General features: G+C 43.2%; 2 protein-coding genes across 2 annotated transcripts in view; one reads left to right on the forward strand and one right to left on the reverse strand.

Annotated features, from left to right (window-relative positions):
- NAPEPLD (N-acyl phosphatidylethanolamine phospholipase D) overlaps positions 1-8,638 on the reverse strand; it is a 65,003-nt gene extending 56,365 nt beyond the window's left edge. Inside the window, exon 1 of the mRNA XM_033959627.1 lies at positions 8,524-8,638. The gene's annotated coding sequence lies outside the window, so the exon portion shown is untranslated. The remainder of the gene's footprint in view (positions 1-8,523) is intronic.
- The window catches only part of PMPCB (peptidase, mitochondrial processing subunit beta), a 46,742-nt gene that overhangs the window by 4,268 nt on the left and 18,101 nt on the right, over positions 1-24,373 (forward strand). The window contains exons 2-8 of the mRNA XM_033959622.1: positions 8,538-8,744; positions 17,060-17,185; positions 17,936-18,022; positions 19,188-19,317; positions 20,960-21,158; positions 21,969-22,048; positions 23,542-23,654. Of these exons, the coding sequence (XP_033815513.1) occupies positions 8,538-8,744; positions 17,060-17,185; positions 17,936-18,022; positions 19,188-19,317; positions 20,960-21,158; positions 21,969-22,048; positions 23,542-23,654 (942 nt within the window). The remainder of the gene's footprint in view (positions 1-8,537; positions 8,745-17,059; positions 17,186-17,935; positions 18,023-19,187; positions 19,318-20,959; positions 21,159-21,968; positions 22,049-23,541; positions 23,655-24,373) is intronic.

A 24,373-nucleotide genomic window follows, 5' to 3' on the forward strand; every position in this document is an offset into this window, starting at 1 on the left:
CAAGGAGCATCCGCCACCATTGCATGGATGTCCACCCCCATTTTAGAGCATTGCAGCCATGCCAGTCTGCGGGTGTAAATATCTGTAGCTGCTCCCCTCATGGCGGTATCAAATCCTGGAGCATTTTTCGAAGTTGGAGAGGATGGCATTAAAAGCCTCCTGCGTGGGCACCGGTAAGGTCTCGACCAGTTTTCTCATATCCTCCATGTTAGAATAGAGGTATTGGGTGTAGAAGAACTGATGGATGGCAATTCGCCCAGACAGCATGGAATTATGGTATGCTCGTTTACCCATGGAGTCCATGATGCGCATCTCGCGGACTGGTGGAGTAGATGCGAAGTCTTTGGAGGACTTGGATTTCCGCAAGGCAGAGCGGACAACCAGGGATTGGTGAGGGAGTGGAGTTTTGCTAAACCCCGCTACATCCCGAACCTTGTATTTATGTTCCAAACTGCGTTTCGTGACCCGGGACAAGTAGTGGGTGGTCCAGATAGATTTTTGAGAATCAGCCAGAGTAGTAAGAAGGGGCAAAGATACTACTTCTTTTGGAATATGAAGATACATAAGGACCTAAAGTCTCTGTTCCCGGGGGTCTGGCTGGGCCGTGGTGGTCATAGTGGAGACAGAGTCAGAGAAATGGGCATCATGCTGGACCAGATGAGGTGAGGATGTAAGCCGAGTGCCCTGTTCAATAAGCTGAGCGGAGGAGATGCAGAAAGCAGTTGTTGTTGCTGAAAGAGCTGGAACTGCTGGAAAAGTTGAAAAAGTGCAGGCTGCATCAGATGAGAGAGCTGGGGAGGATCCTGGGTTGGAGCAGCAGCAGCAGACAGTGTAGGAGGAGAGCCCGAGGAGGAGGAGGAACTAGAGGAAAACTTCTATTTCCCTTCCCTTCCCCCATATTAGTCGCTCCCGAGATTTCCTCTTCAGATTCCTGGGTGGGCTGGCTGAAGCAGAGTGCAGATGCCGGTCTGGGGAGGCAGAATGCTGGGCTGCAGGCTCTGTACTAGAAGGAGCACGGTGCCGACGGCTGGAGTCAGTCGGTGCCGAGGGCGGGACCGAGAGTGAGCAATCCGGCCGGGATTGGCCAGTGGGAGCAGTCACTGAGCCAATAGGCAGTGGAGGAGCCAGGGAGCCAATAGGTAGCGTCCCCGCGTGTGACGTCATCGGCACCGACGTGCCACACGCAGGAGACGCTGGTGCCTGAGCTGGTTTGCGAATCACCAGCTTCGGCACCTTGTGAGGCTGTCCCTTGATGCTCCTTGCTAACAGGCGGAGGAGAGAGCGGAGGCCGCGTTTGCGAAGCACCAGCTTCGGCACCTTGTGAGGCTGTCCCTGCGGCTCCGATGCTCCTTGCTAACAGGCGGAGGAGAGAGCGGAGGCCGCGTTAGGGAGCACAAATTCTTTCAGTTGAAGCGCTCGAATACTGAGCGAGCGCTTGTTTAATTTAGCGCAGTGAGCGCGGGAAGACGTCCGGTGGAGGGGACCCAGGCAACGGATCAAGTCGCACGTGGAGCAGTGTTTGAAACCAGGTTTGGCTCTTTCAGGCATGCCAAACTAGAGCGCTGCTAATTTAAAATCGTGGAGAAGAGAAATGTTGAAATAAAAGTTGAAGCGATAAGGAAAACGGGTTGACACCGTTAAGACTACCGAGTCGGAGAGATCGCGGAAACTTTTAAAACTGGGTTTGCTGGTTGGGGGTGTGCTTATATAAGGGCCAGGTGGGATACTTTAGGGCGGGAGGGCTGGCACATGCGCAAAGCTCTTTAGCTTTGCAGCTTTTAGACTGCCGGGTCGGCTCCGTCACGGGGACGTCACCTTCTTGTGTGGCTGTAAGATCCCTGTCCAGGGAGAAGCATGGTGCATTATAGACACCCGGATGGTTTTCAGAGATAGAACTTCCGGTGCGAGTCTGTAAAGAGAAAGGAATAGGTATCAATCTAAGGATTTGCTTCTATGCTACCACCAGTGTTTCTGGTACAATGCTAAATCCCTAGCTGGCCTGCTGTGCTAAACACTACGTGAAAACTTGTCTTCTACATGTTAATAGTTGCTGTTCATTTTTTGGTACCCTTCTTAAAGGGTTACTATATTTGTAAAAATGAAAAAAAAGAGGGCACATGACCCTGCCCCCAGAAGCTAGTTTGGCAGGGCCAGCTTACACAGAATCCGGTGGCTCTCCCCCTCTTACATCCTCCACAATAGAATTCAATTTTCTTTGGGTCACAAACAGCTCAACAGGGTGAGCCTGCTGCTGTCGGCCTACCCCAGAAACTGCCTCTCTGCAGGTCCTGCCTATGTGGGAACAGGAAGTCACTGCAGAGAAACAGCTTCTGGGGTAGGCCATGGCAGCAGGCTCAACACAGAGCTGTTGGTGGCCTGAAGAAAATTGAATTGCAGTGCAGAGGAGGTGGGGGGGGGGGGGGGTAGGGTTACCAGGCATCTGGATTTACCTAGACATACACTCTTTTTAGAGGACATGTCTGGACAGCTTTTCAAAAACTGGCACTTTGGGTTTTGAAAAGCTTTCAGCTCGGGATCTGTCAGGAGGGCATATGCGCATGCGCGTGACATCATAGCAAACACCTGCGAATGCACAGATGCCTTCCCTACAGATCCCGAGCACAAGAACAGGTTGAGGGGGCAGGGCTAGCACAGAACAGGGCAGGACTGGGTGGAACTGGGCATGCCTGGGGGGCAGGGCCATGGGTCTAGATTTTACAGTAGTAAAATCTGATAACCCTAGGGCAGGGGTGGGCAACTCTGGTCCTCGAGGGCCGGAATCCAGTCGGGTTTTCAGGATTTCCCCAATGAATATGCATGAGATCTATTTGCATGCACTGCTTTCAATGCATATTCATTGGGGAAATCCTGAAAACCGACTGGATTCCAGTCATCAAGGACTGGAGTTGCCCACCCCTGCCCTAGAGAGAGAGCCACCAGATTATGTGTAAGCCGGCTCTATCAAACCCAAACTTCCACAATTTATAAAACCCATCCAGACACTAGGAAGAGGACATGTCTGAGTTTTCCTGGATGAATGGTAACCCCATCTTCTTATCAACTTTAATTTACAACTGAGAGGTGATTGACATTCCTTGAGGACAAGCAGGCATAATATTCTCATATGTGGGTGACATCATCCTCAGAACCTCGTAAGGACACTGCCAAGTGCACCGTCACTTTAGACATGCCTTCCCTCCTGACATCGGCACGCAGGACCAACAGTTCTAAGTTTTCTGTGAAGCCAAGAAGCTGTGTCTTCAGTATCTCCTCTGCAAGTCAAACTTTGAAGTCTTGTTTGTGCCTTCCTGTTATTATTTTATTGTTTTCCATAATTCTTTATCATTTTCCTGTGTTTTCATCAACTTTAACATCAGTGCCGTTTACAAAAAAATTACATAAGAAAGAAACGCCATATTCATAGGAAAAGAGAATTTTTAAAAATCTGTTAATTTTTCCATTTTTGGCCTTCAGTCCATTTTGAGGACCTTTTCTGACCAAGGGAGCATTGATATTTTTCAGTATACTTTTCACTTGAGCTCCCAAGGCCATCAAATCTTTTGACTTCGTGTCAGCTATATTTCCCTACATGTCAAAGAGGGTGCCGAGTGGCTTCAAGAAATGTTCTCGGTGTAATTAGACCAGTTCAGGCTCTGACTCACAATTGGTGTCTTCAGTGTCTAGGTCCAGAACATCAGGACATTCGTTGTGAACTCTGTCTGCATATGCAAAAGAGGTCACTCAAAGCCCTGCAAGTTTAGTGTGATAAACTTTGTGGTTTGGCATACACATCTAGCATGGTGGGAGATTTGGAACCCGATGCTCACCCTGCAGTGACACTGTGTATACCAACACCATATCAAACTTCGGGCTCTCTGCAAGGTCAAGACTCGAAATAGTCTTTGTCCATGCCTCACACATCAAGGGATGCTTCATGTAAGAAAACTAAGAACAAACTTTCCTCCCCTTTTAGGTAAGGTCTTCCCAGGCGTCCACCTCTTTGACACACACCGCTCGTGGATTACACTCCATCACTATAGATCATGTCTTCTCTTAGGCATGCCTCGACATAATAAACCACAATCATCATTCATTGCAGTGCTTCTACAAAAAGCATTTTCTTGAACTTCTGATTATCAGAGAGCTCTTTGTGGTCCAGTTAATTTGTTCCACAGAGTTACTCCTATGATGGAAAGAGCAGATCTCGTATTCTCATAGTGCACTTTTGAGAAGTCCATCAACGACAATTGTATTACACCTTCACAAAGTTCTAAGCGGTCGATAGATTGCCATAGCTTGTGATAAATACCAGGGAATCCCATGGTAAATGATTTTGAACACCAGTACTAATGTCTTGAAAATAATCCGTGAGCACATAGGTAACTAGTGGAACTCCCTCTATTTAACATCTTTACATAAATAGCTTCCAGTTTTTGAGGAATTCCTCCCTCAGAACAAGCATGAGGATTTTAAATTTGTTCACCAAGTATCTTGCTAGAGGCATATTTGATGCCGCTTCTCTTACATCTGCAGTGGGAATAGCAATCCATCATAAGTCTTGGCTCAGGAGTCTCAGATCTTGAAACCCTAGTGCAGGAGCATCTTTCTGATGTTCCTTGCAAAGATGATGATCTCATGATTTTATAATTTCCTCAGGAGGATATTTGTCAATAAAATATTTTTTTAAACTTTCTGAAAATCTAGATGTACTGTTTCAACTACCCCTACTTTATCCACATGTTTAGTCACACCTTCAAAAAATGAAGAAGATTGGTGAGGCAGAACTTCCTTTGTCCCATTAAACCATGTCTACCTATGTGTTCAGTAATTTTGTTCTTTATAATAGTTTCTATCATTTTGACCAGCATCAAATTTTAATAAAACTTGATGATCATTGACCACCCTGGGACCCTTTTTGAAACCTTTTATGCTCACCACCCTCGTTTTCAGGAATCATAGATGATTTTAGTGACAGATTACTAATAGTAGATCTGCAATTTTGTTTTTTGAATGCTTTAGCTTGTTGATTTGGCCTATCCCAGATTCACCAAGATTTGTTTTTGTTCTTCTGAGTTGTCAGCTTTAATAACCATTTTTGGTAGAAATAGCTCCCTTACATCTTTCTCAGTAAAAATTAGAGCAAATAATGAATTTAGGGGTCCTTTTACTAAGGTGCGCTAACAAATTTAGCGCACACTAAATGCTAACGCATTTATATTCTATGGGCGCATTAGTATTTAGTGTGCCTTAGTAAAAGGACCCCTTAGCCCTCCCTGTCTTCTATGAGTGTCCTCAGGAGAGGTAGGAAGAAAGATCTTGGGGCGCAGGAAGAGTCAAGGAGAGCAATGCTGGTTATCTTGGGGGAGCAAAGTGGAGAGAAATTTTGCCTCCATTAGTTGCCCATCCTAGACTTCAGAAAACCCATAATTTCTAAGAATATACCAGGCATTTATTAGAGAGAATACAGCCTGATTCTGACAATGGTGCCTGCAAAATGGGCACCTACTGTGTGTCAACCACGCTGCGTCCAGAATTGCGTCTATTTTATTCTACAGATGCCTTAAATGTAGGCCAACTAAATAGTTCTTTAGTCACCAATCATATATTAAATGTTCATAATATTAAATTCTTAATATTAAATTCTCACACCGAAGTTCCTCAGTATGCCACAATGAAGCTAAAGGGTGAATAAGCTAGTACCTCATTCCCCTCCGCCACGTTTCATGTTAGCAGTCCCAGCATAATCACTTCATGGAATACGCTAAATGCTAAAAGCTTGAACATTTCTGCAAGTTTATCATCCCCGACCCTGAGGAAGAATGAAATGCATCGGAGGGGAATGAGGCAGTAATGTTTCCAAGCTAAGTCTCACTTTAAGTCAATTAATTTATTAACTTATATGAATAAGCACTGGCACTTTAAATAATGAAAAGTTTTATTTATAAAAAAAACTATTAAAAGAATTAGCACCGATTTTAAAGTTCCAGTGAGAATGACTACCACACTAGCTTATTCACCCTTTAGCTTCAGTGTGGCATACTGAGGAACTTTGGTGTGAGAATTTAATATTATGAACTAAGGATTGATGACTAAAGAACTATTTAGTTGAAAATTTCAAATCTCGTTTGTGGTGGCATATGCTTTGTTAAATGTAAGGCCAGCATTTTTTACAGGCCTCTATTTAAGGGGTCTGACTCACACTATGAGAAGCACCTAGGCATGCCTACAGATCCCTAAGGCCACTTCCAGCATGAACATAAGAGTTGCCGCTGCTGGGTCAGACCAGTGGTCCATCATGCCCAGCAGTCAGCTCACACGGCGGCCCTTTTGGTCAAAGACCAGCGCCCTAACTGAGACTAGCCCTACCAGCGTATGTCCTTGTTCAGTAGGAACTTGTCTAACTTTGTCTTGAATCCCTGGACGGTGTTTTCCCCTACGACAGCCTACGGGAGAGTGTTCCAGTTTTCCACACTCTCTGGGTGAAGAACTTCCTTACGCCTATGCCAGGCTTAGGAGCCCGACGGCGTGCTTAGATATCGCTGTACATGTGCAAACAGTGCCTACATTGTAGGTGTCCTTCCCCCCATCAATTTTTTTTTTTAAGTGCTTCCCAATTGGTCTATTAGATGGCAGCAGGATGCCTACCACCGCCTACAATCGGGATGCTGTTTTTGGAATCAGGCTCTATCCCCCTCTTCTACAAAACCGCACTAGTGTTTTTTAGCGCAGAGAGAGCACAAAGAGCTGCGCTGAATGGCCCGTGCTGCTCCCGACGCTCATTGAGTTCCTATAATATACCTATAACATAACTTTATTTTTCTATACCGCCTTAATTAAAATAATTCTAGGCGGTTTCCACAAAAGAGAAAAACTGGACAATCAGTGAAATCTATCTATATATATAAAATCGGAGGTGTGTATGTGTGTGTGTATGTGCCACGATCACGCAAAAACGGCTTGACCGATTTGAACGAAACTTGGTATGCAGATCCCTCACTACCTGGGATGATATGTTCTGGGGGTCTCGCGGCCCACCTGCACACGTGGGCGGAGCTACAAACATAAAATCAGATTTCACCCATTCATGTCAATGGAAAAAATGTAAAAAGCTGCCATTCTCACAGTAATTCAAAAACGGCTTGACCGATTTGAACGAAACTTGGTATGCAGATCCCTCACTACCTGGGGTGATATGTTCTGGGGGTCTCGCGGCCCACCTGCACACGTGGGCGGAGCTACAAACAGAAAATCACATTTCACCCATTCATGTCAATGGACAAAAAGTAAAAAGCTGCCATTCTCACTGTAATTCAAAAACGGCTTGACCGATTTGAAACTTGGTATGCAGATCCCTCACTACCTGGGGTGATATGTTCTAGGGGTCTCGCGGCCCACCTGCACACATGGGCGGAGCTACAAACATAAAATCAGATTTCACCCATTCCTGTCAATGGAAAAAATGTAAAAAGCTGCCATTCTCACTGTAATTCAAAAACGGCTTGACCGATTTGAACGAAACTTGGTATGCAGATCCCTCACTACCTGGGGTGACATGTTCTGGGGGTCTCGTGGCCCACAACTCTATGTTGCTTGCTCAAGGGTGGGTTCACCCAAGAATTTATATGTTCTTGCTCCTGGAGGTGAAACTAAAAATGTTGTTTATAATCACGTTTTGCGTTAGTTGTATTGTATTCATTTTGTCAAATATTTCACATTATAATTTGAATATTGTACTTTTTATTAAGCTGTAAAAAAATAATTTCATTCACCACTATAAAGTATCTTTATTTGAATCCATTTACAGTGTTATTGCTATAATTAAATACCCGTGCAACGCCGGGTCATCAGTACAAAATAATAAGAAAAGGAATACAGCTTGTTATATTAAAAAGACGTTTGGAGCAGCGTGGGCCATTCAGCGCAGCTCCCCGTGCTAGAAACTGCTAGGCGCAGTTTCGTAGAAGAGGGGGGTATATGTTTTCAGTTCACCCAAAATGCCCCCTTGAAATCTGCATCCCAGTTTTCAAAAATTGCAAAATGCATATGTATTCTATTTACAGGGTAAATAAATGCTTCTAAAATAACGCCTAAATCTCTCCTCCCTCTTAAGACACTTTGTAATGCTGGTAAATATAAGACACAGAAAAGAGAGCCCAAGGAGGCCTCCAGGACCAGACAATCAAGGCACAACAAAGGAGTCGCGAGCATGAGTGAGATGGCTGAATTATTGACATCTCATCCTCACGACTCCTTTGTTGTGCCCTGGTAAATATATGATACAATAGCTGCAGAGTTTGAGCACCTCAGTTTTGAGCTGGGTACGGGGACTCACGTTATTCCCATTATTTCAACAGCATTGTATTGACGGTTAAGACTCATCTTTGTTTATAAATGAATTAGAATGTCACTAGACCAAAACAGAAAATGTTAACATATTTTTATTTGGACAAATAAAATATAATTCAGGTGAATGTTTATACAGACCATTCTCCCAACAAAGGACACTAAAAGAAATTTACTCACATTTTCCCCTATAGGGGCTTTTACTACTACCTGGACGGCGTGGAGCGTGTCAGGCGCAGTCACGTGGCAGCCCCAGCCCCAGCCCCGGAAGTGAAATCACGAGCAGTTGCAGTCTCGCGAGGTTTTGGAAAGAAAAGATGGCAGCGTCCTTGGCCCGGTCGTCAGCCTTTGCCGGGAGGCTTGTCAGCAGACGATCAGCTTTGTCGTTTCCGGGAAAACGGGTGAGTGCAGCTCCCGAAAGGAACGGAGCGAAGTTTTGGCGGGGGAGTGTCGTGCTCGGGACGGCGGTGGGTTCTTTGGGGGTCACTGCCATGGTTACATAACAGCCTGTCAGACGCGTAAGGCGTGCGGCTCGGCTCTCTCGTTGTAGGCGGCTTCACGTTCGAGCACGCGAGGTGGGTTCTTTCAGACTCATCATCCCCTGTAGACCGCGAGCACGGTTACGTGCTGGCGCGCGCGGTTCAGCCCTCATTGTCATGGTAACTCAACTGGAGTGCAGTGGATTCTATTCTCATAGTTGCAAGATGTGCTGCTGGGTCAGATCAGTAGTCTATCTAGCCCAGCATCCTGTTTCGTGGGTGCTTGTTGTTGTTTTTTTATCTTTGTATTTTTATTGAGAAAATATATTTTTATAAATAAAAACTTTCATCATCAAAATTTGCATAACAAGTATTGTTATAGCTATAATTATGAAGAGAAAGCAAAAGTTCTTAATATGAACAGAATTAAACCTAAGACAATGTGATAGATATATTCTATGTATCACTATAGGAGGGTGTGCTGAAATTTTCTCAGCCCAACTAAGGGAACGAGTGGCACCATGAAACTTACATTTATTCCACATATTCACTCCCAAGTTCAACACACTTGGCACATCTGTCTGAGGTTTCTATAACCCTCCCAAAAGTACTCTGATGTCTGGTCACTGAAATACTGATCTGCTGCTGCAATCATCTCTAAAGGATTCGAAAATCTATGCTCTTTCAAACTCTTTTTAAGGTTTGGAAACAGAAAATAGTCAAATGGAGCAAGATCTGGTAAGTAGGGTGGATGGTCTATGCACTGAAACCCCAACTGCGTTAAAACATCCATCTAGCCTTATGAGCAGGTGCATTGTCTTGCAAAAACAGAACTCCTTTCCACTGCTTCCCTCTCCTTTTTCTTTCAATGCCTCCTTTAATCAGCACAATAAGTTACAGTCATATTCTGCATTAACTGTTTGGCCCATTAGAAGACAATCAGTCATTACAACACATTTCTGATCCCAAAACACTGATCGTGACTTTCCTGCTGAATTTTGGGGCTTGAATTTCCTTGGCCTTGGAGAACCTGAGTACCGCCATGGCATGAATTGTTGTTTTGTCTCAGTTTCATTAACAGTAACTAATTCAAAAAAGTTGGTAGCACTCGCTGAAAATGCTTCAAAATCAACTTGGAAGTATCCTCTCGTTGTTTCTTCTCAGCATTTAAAAATTTGGGCACCCACTTGGCCGATAGCTTCTGCATACCCAGCTACTCATGGATTATACACTCAACATGTTTCCTGGATATCTGTAGTGTCTTGGCAATTGTTTTAGCCAATATTTGTCGATCTGCCAAAATCAGGTCATGGACATGATCTGTAGCCATAAATAAACAACCGAAAAAGGAAAATCATTTAAATCTTTAATTTCTATGGACTTTTTCAGAGAGTGTAATAATTGAATCCATTTATAGAATTGAGCAATTCAGCAAATGTTTTCCATGTAGGGTTAATTTTATTGATAGGGTCTGTTAAACCCAAAAACAGAGTGGGCATAAATGGGAAGTTCTCCGACTGGGAGAAAGTGACTAGTGGTGTACCCCAGGGCTCGGTACTTGGGCCGATCCTTTTTAATATTTATATCAATGACCTGGAGGAAGGAATATCCAGTGAGATCATCAAGTTTGCAGACGATACAAAACTATGCCGGGCGATCAGAACGCAGGATGATAGAGAGAAACTCCAGAGCGACTTGTGTCGGTTAGAAACATGGGCGGAGAAATGGCAGATGAAGTTCAATGTGGAGAAAGGCAAGGTAATGCATTTAGGCAATAAAAATAAGGAATACGAGTATACAATGTCAGGTGCAACTCTGGGGAAGAGTGAACAAGAAAAGGACCTGGGTGTACTGATAGATAGGACCCTGAAGCCGTCGGCATAATGCGCGGCAGCGGCAAAGAAGGCAAATAGAATGTTGGGCATGATAAAGAAAGGAATCTCGAGTAGATCGGAGAAAGTTATAATGCCGCTTTATAGGGCAATGGTCAGACCACACTTGGAATACTGCGTCCAACATTGGTCTCCCTACCTAAAGAAGGATATAAAACTGCTGGAGAGGGTGCAGAGACGAGCAACAAAACTGGTGAAGGGTATGGAGAAACTGGAATACGAGGACAGACTTATAACACTAGGATTGTTCTCCCTTGAGAAAAGGAGACTGCGTGGGGATATGGTTGGGGTGGGATGTGGGCCGACCTAGACTTAGTCATCTTGCGGGGATAATCGAAGGTTTGACGAGACTGCATAGACAGAACTTATACATTGTGACTTAGACGATGTAGAGACACGTATAAGTGCCCAAAAAATATCCAAAGTGACCAGATAACCACTGCAGGGACAAAGTAAAGGCCACCCCTCCCACACACACTGTGTTCATTGACCCCGTCGCATCCCCACAAACTTCAGAATAAAAACGTACATACCTAGAGGAAATTCTTGTGAAGTATGTTAAAATGTCATAAGAACATAAGAAGGTGTCTCCGCTGAGACAGACAAGAGGTCCATCTTGCCCAGCGGTCCGCTCCCGCGGCGGCCCATCAGGCCTATTGCCTGAACAGTGGTCCCAGACTAATTTTGTAACTTACCTCTAATCCTATCCTTATAACATTACATTACATTACATTAGGGATTTCTATTCCGCCTGTGCCTTGCGGTTCTAGGCGGATTACAATAAAGATGATATCTGGACATTTCCAGTAGAATTACATTACAGGAGAAGAGTAGATTACAAGTAACAGTGAAGAGTTACAATACATTCAATATCGCAGCAGATATAACGTAGCCACGGATTACAATAAGGAAGATATCTGGGCATTTCCCGTAGAATTACATTACAGGAGAAGTGTTAATTACAGGTAATAGTGAAGAATTACAGTACATTCAATATCACAGGAGATGTTACATAGCAACTGAGTCAATTTACAACTGGTGGAGAATAAGAATTACAATATATTCTAGATTATAAAGGATGTTACATGAGATGAGTCAAGTTTCTTCGGATGGAGAGTTGCATCATATGCCTATATGTGGAGGTGTATTTATTGTTTTGATGATTGCATGATGTTGATTAATTAATGTTGATGATATGGACAGTAGGGGTGTTTAGTTTGGGTTGGATAAAGAGATTCTATTCCCAAAGGAATTGGTTGGTAACTCATTAGATGGCGGTTTAGATTGATGGGAGGTATTTTTTGAACAGTAGTGTTTTTATTTCTTTTCGGAACTCTTTCATGTCTGTAATTTCGATCAGTAATTTTGAGATGTCGGAGTCAATATTAGCTGCCTGTGTCCCTAGTAGGTTATCATAAAGTTTCTTACGTCGAGTACCATTGAGAGGAGGGTAGGTGAAAATGTTCTGTGTTCTCCTTCTTCTGGATAATAGATAGTAGTGAAAGCGGTTGTTTAGGTAGCTGGGTGCCGCTCCGTGGGTTACTTTGAATAGGAGACAGTAGAGTTTGAATTGTATTCTTGCTTTTATTGGTAGCCAGTGAGATTCTGTGTATGCTTTGGTAATGTGGTCGTATTTGCTGAGTGAGTATATGAGTCTGAGGGCTGTGTTCTGGATGGTCTGTAGTTTTTTTATTGTGTTGATTGGGCAAGGTAGGTAAAGGCTGTTGCAGTAGTCTACCATACTTAGCACGAGGGATTGGACAATGATTCTGAATTGGTCTTTATTAAAGAATTTTCTTATTTTTCTCAGATTTCGCATTGTGAAGAATGCTTTTTGGATGATTTTATGGATTTGTGTTTGCATAGTGCAGCATCTGTCTAGTTGTATTCCCAGGATTTTGAGGGAACTCTGTATTGGGTATTTGATTGAGTTTACTTCCAGTTCTGTTAGGGATGGTTTTTTGTCCTTCTCTAGTAGTAGGAATTTAGTTTTGTCCGTGTTCAGCTTCAACTTATGATTTGTCATCCAACCTACCTCTACTCCTATCTGTACCCCTCAATCCCTTTGTCCTCCAGGGATTGTCCCTGGACATCGTGTACCTGGACTTTAGCAAAGCATTCGATAGCGTACCGCAGGTTACTGAGCAAGATGAGTTCTATAGGATTAGGTAACACATTGACGAAATGGGTTGGGAGCTGGCTTGGAGGTAGGCTCCAAAGGGTGGTGGTGAACGGCACCCCCTCCGAAATGACGGAGGTGATTAGTGGAGTACCACAGGGCTCAGTCTTGGGCCCAATCCTATTCAACATCTTTATAAGAGACTTGGCAGAAGGGCTTCGAGGTAAAATAACATTATTCGCCGATGACGCCAAACTGAGTAATGTAGTGGGCAAATGCACAACAGACGAAGATTCAGTGCCCGACAACATGATGCACGACCTACTCCTACTGGAGCGATGGTCTAGGACATGGCAACTCAACTTCAATGCCAAAAAATGCAAAGTTATGCACCTGGGCAGCCAGAATCCATGCAAGTCTTATACCCTTAATGGCGAGATCCTAGCAAAAACGGTAGCAGAACGAGACTTGGGGGTAATCGTCAGTGAGGACATGAAGTCTGCCAATCAAGTGGAGCAGGCTTCGTCCAAGGCAAGACAAATCATGGGCTGCATACGAAGGGGTTTCGTCAGTCGTAAGGCGGAAGTCATTATGCCATTGTATAGATCCATGGTGAGGCCCCACCTGGAATACTGTGTGCAATTCTGGAGGCCGCATTATCGCAAGGATGTGCTGAGACTGGAGTCGGTGCAAAGAATGGCCACCCGGATGGTCTCGGGACTCAAGGATCTACCATACGAAAAACGGCTTGACAAATTACAGCTATACTCGCTCGAGGAGCGCAGAGAGAGGGGGGACATGATCGAGACGTTCAAGTATCTTACGGGCCGCATCGAGGCGGAGGAAGATATCTTCTTTTTCAAGGGTCCCACGACAACAAGAGGGCATCCGTTGAAAATCAGGGGCGGGAAACTACGAGGTGACACCAAGAAATTCTTTTTCACTGAAAGAGTGGTTGATCGTTGGAATAGTCTTCCACTACAGGTGATTGAGGCCAGCAGCGTGCCTGATTTTAAGGCCAAATGGGATCGGCACATGGGATCTCTTCACAGGGCAAAGGTAGGGGAGGGACATTAAGGTGGGCAGACTAGATGGGCCGTGGGCCCTTATCTGCCGTCTATTTCTATGTTTCTATGTACCTATCCAAACCTTCTTTGAAACCCTGTAGCGTGCTCCTGCTTATCACATCCTCTGGTAGCGCGTTCCATGTATCCACCACCCTCTGGGTGAAAAAGAACTTCCTGGCGCTTGTTCTAAACCTTTCCCCTTTCAATTTCTCTGAGTGCCCCCTTGTACTTGTAGTTCCCCATAATTTGAAAAATCAGTCCCTGTCTACTTTTTCTACACCCTTCATGATCTTGAAGGTTTCTATCATGTCTCCTCTAAGTCTCCGCCTCTCCAGGGAGAAAAGCCCCAGCCTTTTCAGTCTGTCAGTATATGAGAGGTCCTCCATACCCTTTATTAGCTTAGTTGCTCTTCTCTGGACTCTCTCAAGTACCGCCATGTCCTTATTGAGGTACGGCGACCAGTACTGGACACAGTACTCCAGGTGCGGGCGCATCATTGCACGATACAGTGGCAGGATGACTTCCTTCGTCCTGGTCGTGATACCTTTCTTAATGATACCCAACATTTTGTTTGCTTTCTTTGAGGCTGTCGCACACTGTGCTGACACCTTCAAGGTTGTGTCCACCATCACCATCAAGTTTGAGGAGCTTTTCGCCTCCTTGATTTATTCACTGATAACAAGTGTTAAACCAATTGCCCCCCTTTATCGACAAACAAGGAGCCCTATCTGCCTTCTAATTGGGATTTAGGAAATTCCACAGTACTGAAACCGTCTTTTTCGACAATGACGACTGCTAGAAGCGTATGACCAAGAGTAATGATGTCCTTCTGTTGCTGCTGGATCTCAGCACAGCTTTTGACACTATCGACCACCCTCTCTTCATTGAACGGCTCTCTGAAATCAGAATCAGAGACACTGCTAAGATAGTTTGCCTCCTTCCTGAAAAACAGATCCCAATGCATTCAACTCAACGATGTGCTATCAAAAACAGAGACCAATCAAATACGGTATTCTGTAGAAGGCTCTGCTATCCCCCCTATTATTCAATCTCTTCATCAGACCTGTCCTAGACATAGCCCGCAAATATTAAATACAGATCCACTCCTTTGCGGATGACATACAACTGTACCTACTGCTAGGAGAAACCCATGATGCCCAGATCGCATCAGAGGAGAAGCTTTGGGGCAGTCATGCGGGACTTGTGAGAACATTGCCACATCCACATCCACATGATTTAGAATCAGAAAATAATATTAAAGATTGAACTAGGCCAGTTACTGGGCAGACTTGTACGGTCTGTGTCTGTGTATGGCCGTTTGGAGGAGGATGGGCAGGGGAGGGCTTCAGTGGCTGGGAGGGTGTAGATGGGCTGGAGTAAGTCTTAACAGAGATTTCGGCAGTTGGAACCCAAGCACAGTACCGGGTAAAGCTTTGGATTCTCGCCCAGAAATAGCTAAGAAGAAAAAAAAAAAAGAAAAAAAATTTTTTTAATTGAATCAGGTTGGGCAGACTGGATGGACCATTCGGGTCTTTATCTGCCGTCATCTACTATGTTACTATGTTACTATGTTACTATCCATACACCCAGAAAAAGAAAACTCTGAAGAACGCCCGCGAAGGTGAGGGGAAGGGAGGGAGGTGGCTCAACGAAGAGAAAAGGTTGAGTGGCGCTGAAGGGAAGTGGAGGGAGAAGAGGAGAAGATGCTGATTGGAAGGGGAGCATGAGAGAGGGGAACAGATGCTGAAAGTGGAGAGAGAGCGAGAAGATGCTAGAAGGAAGTGGGGAGGAGAGAAAGGGGAGGAGATGCTGGATGGGAGGGGAGAAAAAGAGGGGAACAGAGACTGGATGGGAGAGGATAAAGAGAGTGGAACAGAACCTGGAAGAGAGAGGAGAGAGCGATGCCAGGAGGACTGTGGAGCCAAGACTGAGCCCACGGGAGCCTTCACTGGAGCCTCATAACTTACAGTAGCTGCTTCAGATTCCTTCAGAGAGCTCTGTGTCAAGGTTGCTGCTGGTGGAGAAGAGGTGTTGCATCTATCCAATGTCGGGAGCTTCTTTTTATGGCCTGTCAAATCTGCTGACTTTCTCTTTAACAATAAATAAAAAGTAAAAAACAAACAAAAAACATACATTCCTGCCCCTGGAGCATCAGCACTTGCTATAGGAAAGCCTAGTAGAGCTGCACAGAGGTGGCTTAAGTAGTCTGGGGGTGAGCTACTAGAGAGGAGGACCCAGGCCCATAAGCTACTCCAACCACTACATTCATAGTAGAAAATGTGAGCCCCCAACACCCTACCATATAGGTGGCACCTGCAGCCAAAAGGGCTATTGGGATTGTAGACAGATGGGTATAATGGGTTTTGGGGTGCTCACCAAGACCTTTTTAAGGGAGGTGTAGTGAGATCTTTATGTGCCACCCTTTTTGTGAAGTTCATAGTAGTGCCCTGTAAGGTGCCTCACTGCTCTGTTGCCATGTCTGGGTGGCCAGTCCATCACAATGCTGGCCCCTCCCACATCCAAAAGGTCTTGTTCTGGGCATTTGGGACTTGGATGAATTTTTGGTCGAGAATGTGGTATAAAGATAGACGTAGTGGCAGTCTGGACAATCAAATGCCTGGACGTATAGATAGATAGATGATTTTCGGAAAAAATTATTTTGGATGTACTTCTCAACAATGGACATTTTGCCGCTGCTGACTTTGGGCGACTAGCACCCTACGTCCAAATCGGACTTAAGTGTTTCTTTTGATTATGCTTCTCTACATGTCTTTGTAACGTAGGCCCAAACTAGGCATCCACTTGTTACCTTCCCAACCTAGGCAACCTGTTACAAAATTAAGCACCCCCCCGAATACTTAATGAAAAATGGCCACACTGAGGCCATTAGAATGAGACTAATTTGCCTGGGAGCTAGACTTTCAGTTCACATGACAAACAGGCTATCTCATGGCCCTAAAGCGGAATGATTCTGCTTTATGAGTAAGTGGACAGTACAAGCTTTCAGCCATGGTCCACCCCTCCCCTTAGCAGTAGCTTTTGAACTGGATTGATTTTTGTCTGTACTATATTTTTTCTGATGTGTCATGTTGTGATTACCTTGGGCACTCATTGTGTCTGACATAATTAGTAGATGATGTGCATGCTTTTTCTTTACAGTGGGGCAGATCCAGAGCCACCCAACCAGCTGCAGAAGTACTTCTAAATGTCCCTGAAACGAAGGTCTCAGTCTTACAGAATGGTTTGCGAGTAGCTTCCGAGGATTCTGGCATGTCAACCTGCACAGTAAGTAGCCAGAAGTTTGTGCACACTTTTATTAATTTAGAGCTTGTGAGCTACATTAGATCCTATAGATAAAAGCAGCAGTGTTTGATTACTTTGAATATCTACTTGCCAGTTTCTTGTATGTTTTTAATTTTAATGGTCTGTCTTCCTCATCTTTTCTTCTTAGAAATTTATTTCTTTCATTTATACACTCTGGTATCCGCCACACCTCTGTGTTTGAGCTTTTTAGACTCTCCTGAGTTGACTCTTCAGGTTATGAGTTGTATTCTTGCTTTTTCTGGGTCAAAGAAGCTTTTCGGTCCTTTTACATGTTATTTTGTTCTAGAAAATGGGATCTTGATGGTCTTAGGAGATGTTATTGCTGTTTGAATTTATTTATCTTATGGCCTTGTGCTTGAATGGATACAGATGGACATTGTCCTGTGATCTGGAAAGTTAGTCTGACAGCATGATTCTCTTGTCCATATTGGACTCTGGTGGGGAGAACGTTCTATTTAAGTCATTGAAAGATACCTGATTTCAGGTTGTCAGATATACAATTACTCATTCCCCAAATAGCTCAGGAGTTAAAGCAAAACAGGTGAACTGACAACAGATTTCTTGCTTTCTTTTGTTTCTTTGCTACTTGTGCAGATTTGACTAGATATCATCTAATGCTTATTTGACTATCACATTTTACATCTTTATCAAAACACCAATTGACGTTTTAAGCAGTTTATGGAAAGTGTGATCACATTTCTGTGTTTGCAGGTTGGGCTTTGGATTGATGCAGGTAGTCGATATGAAAATCAGCTAAATAATGGGACAGCTCACTTCCTGGAACACATGGCCTTCAAGGTAAGCATTCTTAACTGTAATAAGGACTACTTCCACCTTCTCTTCTCAGCTGCTGTTTGGAATTAATATAGGGCTTGGTATTTAGCTGTTGCCAACCTGTTAAATCACTCTGCTGACAGGTTAAATTGCACATAACCAACTATCCATGAATACTCATGGAAGATAATTGGTTAACACATAACCAGGAGCATATCTTGGCACATTTAGAACCCGATATTCAGCACTAATCGGGCAACGTTAGCTCACAAATAGGACCTTATAAATGGCTATCCTGTTTATATGTGCTAACTGATTGTGGTTAGCACTGAATATTGGCTTAACTCAGGGGTGGGCAACTCCGGTCCTCGAGGACTGGAGTTCAGTCAGGTTTTCAGGATTTCCCCAATGAATATGCATGAAATCTATTTGTATGCACTGCTTTCAATGCATATTCATTGGAAAAATCCTGAAAACCTGATTGGATTCCGGCCCTCAAGGACCGGAGTTGCCCACCCCTGGCTTAACTGGTTATTTATTGGTAGGAGGTCAAAAGTGAAACCAGATATTCAGTGCAGAAATGGCCTATCATTGAATATCCACAGAGTGGTTAAAGCCTGCTGCTAACTGAAAATAGGATTTAGCTTTTGCTGGTGGGTCTGTTTGCAGGAGAATAATACATGTTACAGCATGCTGTCCTTGACATTAAATAAAAAAACATTAAATACCCTTCTCCTTAGCCTCAAGCTTTTGTCTTGTAAAATGTTGTGGAAGAGCCTGCTAGCAAAGGCGCAAAGCTGAACTTGGTAATACAAAGTGCATCAGGCATCTTGTAATTGCTTCTAGGGCCATTTGTCTTTGTAGGGCAAGACATTCTAGCTGAACTCTAGTGCAATTTTTATTTTTTTTGCCTGCAAAACTCAGAATTTGGTAATTCTTAGATACAGAAATCCAGAGCTTTGTAGTAATCAGCGAAGACACCTTTATTCAGATATTCTCTTATGCTTCCACTAAAATGAATTGACAGTTTTTCTGCTATTTTTCATACTTCTGTGTGTTATTTTCTTAAGTAGCCATAATTCTCCATAGATCGCTGATAAATCTGTTTGTTAATCCTTTATCAGATGTTTTATGAGTGGGTCATGCCTGGGGAAATGTAAATACATTTCTTTATCTTTCAAAACTGTAGGGCACAAAAAAGAGATCTCAGTTAGACCTGGAGCTGGAGATCGAGAACATGGGAGCGCATCTGAATGCCTACACATCTCGAGAGCAGACAGTATACTATGCGAAAGCTTTCTCCAAAGACCTACCCAGAGGTAGGGCTTCTGATTCTAGGGAGTTATAAACTGTAAGTTTAGGTGTTTATTTTCAAGCCTATAAGGGACTCTGAAAGGGTGCTAAAATTCTGTGTATGATCGGCTGCAGATAACTTTTCCAATCACCGCTCTAGGCCTCTGTAGTTGTCTTAGGTATGCTTGAATGTTGTCATTGTTTTGAATCCTGGTAACATGGAACACTCTGTTATGGCAGTGATTTAAGTTTCCAGTAACCATATTGATTGAGTACAGTGTGCCACTGAATATAGTTAACGCCTAAATCAAAGCCAGCTATGTTGGGGGCATTCCAGGGTAAAGTCAGCACTTGGTCAATCAGGTGCTGATATTCAGCCCTTAAGCAGCCAGGTTTATCACATAAATGGGATCGCAGAAAAGTCTATCCTATTCTTATTCAATAACTCATGGCCACTTAAGAGCTGAATATTGTCTTAAGCAGCTATGTGTTAGCCGACTTTTTTTTCAGAGCCCTGGCCTACACAGGCCCAGATTTGAATATCCATGAATAATGCTGTCGGTGATGAGCAAAATGATGGCCATCAATAACTGAATATTATCCCCAGTGTTTTCAGCAAAGTTGGCTAGATCCCAAAGCCTGATTTTGGCAAAAAAAAAAAAAAAAAGCATGATTTTTCCATCATACATTGTAATCTATAATCAGATCCTGATGCATTTGCCTATATTTTTTTTATTTCAGTGGAACATGCTATTTTCAGATTCTTCAGTGAAGACCCAGCCTATGGGCTCCTTTTATCAAGCTGCGCTAGCGGGGTTAGTGCGCGCGACTTTTAATCACGCGCTAACCCCCGCACTGGCCAAAAAACTACCGCCTGCTAAAGGCAGGCGTTAGCGGCTAGCGGTTTAACGTGCGCTATTACGCACGATAAACCGCTAGCGCGCGGCTTGATAAAAGTAGCCCTATGTTTGGGACTCATTTTCTTTTTTTTTTTTTAATAATTCTTTATTCATTTTAAAACTTTCATCAAGTGTACAAAAATTGCAACACAATAACATAGATTTAACCACTTGTACATCTTATCATTATAACTTATAGTTGTAAATATAACCCTCCCTCTCCCATCCTGAAATCCTTTTAGTAATTTTTATTTTTCATATAATAGAAACCCTCCCCCCACCCCACCCTTATCTTACATATTAAATATAGAAATATTAGGAAAATGACATCAATCATGACAAAAGGACGTTAATGGTTCCCAAATTTTAATGAAGTTTTTATAATTTCCATTTTGCACCGCTATTGATCTTTCCATTCTGTATATGTGGCAAACTGAATTCCACCAAAATTTAAAATTGAGCCTACTATGATCTTTCCAGTTATTAGTAATATGTTGAATGGCTACTCCGGTCAAAATCAATAAAAGTTTGTTATTACACATTGATATCTGACTCTTTTTTCTCATAGACATACCAAAAAGTACAGTATCATAAGATGGATTGCATTCCTTGTGTCTCATTGCTCATTCCTTATTGGGACTCATTTTCTAGTCTAATATTCGTTTGCAATGTGCACATATAGGAAGGAGAAAAGCATTATTCTGGTACAATAGGTACATTTAAAAAAAATGTGTACTGCATTAAATTTTTTATCTTTTTTGCTCTCTAGCTGTGGAGATTCTTGCTGACATCATTCAGAACAGCACTCTGGGAGAGACAGAGATTGAGCGAGAACGGGGAGTTATCCTGCGAGAGATGCAGGAAGTGGAAACCAACCTGCAGGAGGTGGTTTTTGATTATCTCCATGCTACTGCTTATCAACACACAGCACTGGGACGCACAATCCTCGGACCCACAGAAAACATCAAGTAAGCAGCCAGATAGGGAGAGGGGTTTGACTTGCCAGATATTCCTAGAAAATACCACATCAAGGTGCTTGCACCATAGAACAATTTCTTCTTGAAGTCTTCTCTTTCATTCCATCTCCTGTTCCTGAGCTTTCTGCCCATTTATCTCTGGGGCTGTGGTAAAGATATGAGTCTTAAAAAATGATTTTCCAGAAATGGTATGTCTCTATATTATCATCTGAGTTGGTGGAATACTTGCATGGCTTGAACATGCTTATTACAAATCAAGTCAGTAAAATATCTTAGACTCCTTACTAAGATGCGTGCATTGTGCATGATGAGGTGGCACAGATGTTGGGTTGTTTTAATATAAGTTGATTTATTACCCCCACCTTAAAAATAAGTAAAGACCAAGTTTAAAGGGACTCCTCACTAAAAAGAAAGATCTTTTGTTGCTGGTGATCTGTTGAGACACAATACTAGATCTGGGATGGCAAACTGCACATAGCTTTTAGGTTAGACAGAGCATACAACTTGTGATGCTTTCCAGACATCTGCTGTGAATATGGTATTAGTCTGGTCTTGCTCTGATAGATGGGAAATGACTGCCAAGGTTCTACTGTACATCTCCCATACTCTTTTCTTCATTCATTTTCTGACACAGAACCTTTAGCAAATTGGAATTGACCTGCCATTGACCCAGCAAGTTGACTGTCCTGCTCCTAGACCCAGCACTTCTCATACCAGCTGGCGTCTGTCTGTGACATCTGGCCCCTCTGAGTCTTTCTACCATTTTAATCTTCCTGAATCTCTTTCCTTATCCTTTAACAGGTCTATAAACCGCAATGACTTGGTGGAATATATAACAACGCATTATAAAGGACCGCGGATAGTACTGGCTTCCGCTGGAGGTCAGTGTAATTAGCATTTACGAGATTTACATTTTAGCATCCTGAAAATCATGCAGTGTTCCAGTGGTAGAAACTGAAGTCTACAGAAGTGGAGGAGCATCAGGCTGAGACTTGGGAAAGCCAGGATACTACTTATGACCATGAGCAAGTCACTTAACCCTCTATTGCTTCAGGTACAAACTCAGATTGCAAGCCCTCCAGAGAAAAAGAAATAGTTCACTGTACCTGAATGTAACCTACCTTGAGCTATTGTTGAAATGTGTGAACTAAAATATAAACAAATGTTTTAAGATTAGCTGCAGCAGACTATAGAGGTGCATACATAATGCACAGTCTCCTTTATTCTTTTTCTGTGGGATTGGTTTTGTAATACTTTTTCAGTTCTCCTAGGAAAAGCACCGCAGGTAAGGCTAGTCTCAGTTAGGGCACTGGTCATTGACCTAAGGGCCGCCAAGTGAGCAGACTGCTGGACACAATGGACCATTGGTCTGACCTAGCAGTGGCAATTCTTATGTTATTTTTTATTATTTATTTATATAATTTAAAATACATGCCAAACCTTTCATTGCCCAATTAAAAACCAAACATATTAGTACAGTCTTTTGAAATAAAGGAAATACAGAAAAGTAGATAATGACAGAAAATTGCTTAACTTGAACCAGAAAATAACTTCTCTCTCAATTCTGATGTGCAGTAACTTCCAGTAGAAGTTGATGGATCCAAACTTGGAAAGAACAGGGAGTGTGGGTTTCCCTACAGAAGCACATTTTTCACATAAATCAATAAGTCCCTTCCCCAAAGAGCTTACAGTCTGACTACCTAAGGTTAATGGAGTTAATTTGACTTGCCTAGGGTAGTGCTTTTCAACTCGGTCCTGGAGTACTCCCTTGCCAGTCAGGTTTTTAGGATATCCACAATGAATATGAATAACTTGATTTGGAATGTTGCCACTCTTGGGTTTTTGCCAGGTGCTAGTGACCTGGATTGACCACTGTGAGGACGGTCTTCTGGGCTTGATGGACCATTGTCCTGATCCAGTAAGGCTATTCTTATGTTGTTATGCATACACTGCCTCTTTCATGCATATTCATTGTGGATATCCTGAAAATCTGACTGGGGGAGAAGTAAGATTTGAAGCATGATTTCCCAAGCTGGTCATTGTCCTTTGTAACCCACATTGGGTATCCTCTTCTGTGAACACCACCTTAGTTGCATATCATCTGCTTGCCTTCTGCAGAAGTTTCAGCAGACACCTTTCCAGATTTTAATCTTGTATTATGTCTCTGCATGGTGTACTTTGCTGTTTCAACACCACATTTCCTATGCAATGTGTTGTAAAGTGCCCACTGAACAAGTTAGACTTGACACCGTAGTGGGTCTGAAAGGATTTTTGCTTCCATGTCACCACTTCAGGTTTTACTATCTGTGCTGACAGCCTACTTTGGACACAGTGAAAAAGCAACAGGATTTGAAAATGTATTCTTATTCCGTAGGAGTGTCTCATGGACAGCTGCTTGACTTAGCCAAATATTATTTTGGTGAATTACCTGACACATATGAAGGAGAAATGCCAGCCCTACCTCCCTGCAACTTCACGGGAAGTGAGGTGAGCTCAGGGTCTGACAAACTGATGTGCTTTTCATATCGGGTAAAGGAAAGGCTATTTTATTTTAACACAGTGATTTTAAGCTTTCACTTTGTACATAGTGCTCTTTTCATCCTCCACCACTTTTGAGCCAATGTTTGCATGCACATTCACTGTGGAGTTGATTGTCCTGGCAAACCTGAGGCTGCTCTTTTAGAAACCCAAAGTCATTGCCTAGTAAAGAGGCCAGAGTTGTAACTGCTGCTCTGTGCTGGTCTCCCCTTGTCTCATATCTTTATGTAGGTTGTAACTGCTGCTCTTCAGGTTTCCATTTTCACACTTCATAAAGGATGTGGGGGGAGGGGAACCTGCATGGAGCAGCAGTTACAACCCCACACAAAGACATGCAAGGAAAACCTGCACAGGCAGGTAATTACTGTACAATCCTAGTAGATAGTGGATGATGGCAGATAAAGACCTATACAGTCCGTCCAGTCTGTCCAACAAGATAAACTCATAGCATAAGATATAATGTGATACTATCACTGGAGAAGGACATCATGTTTGGGAGATTGAAGGTACCAGGCGAAGAGGATGACCTGCAATCAGATGGCTGGACACGTTGAAAACAACCATGGGGATGATGCCGGAGGACCTTTCTGGTCTAGCACAAGTCGATTGCACCTAAGAACAACACAAATGTATATTTTGATCTTGATTTGTCCTTGCCATTTTCAGGG

The sequence above is a fragment of the Geotrypetes seraphini genome, chromosome 9 (genome assembly GCF_902459505.1).
Source record: "Geotrypetes seraphini chromosome 9, aGeoSer1.1, whole genome shotgun sequence".
In the NCBI taxonomy this organism is placed as follows: Eukaryota; Metazoa; Chordata; class Amphibia; order Gymnophiona; family Dermophiidae; genus Geotrypetes; species Geotrypetes seraphini.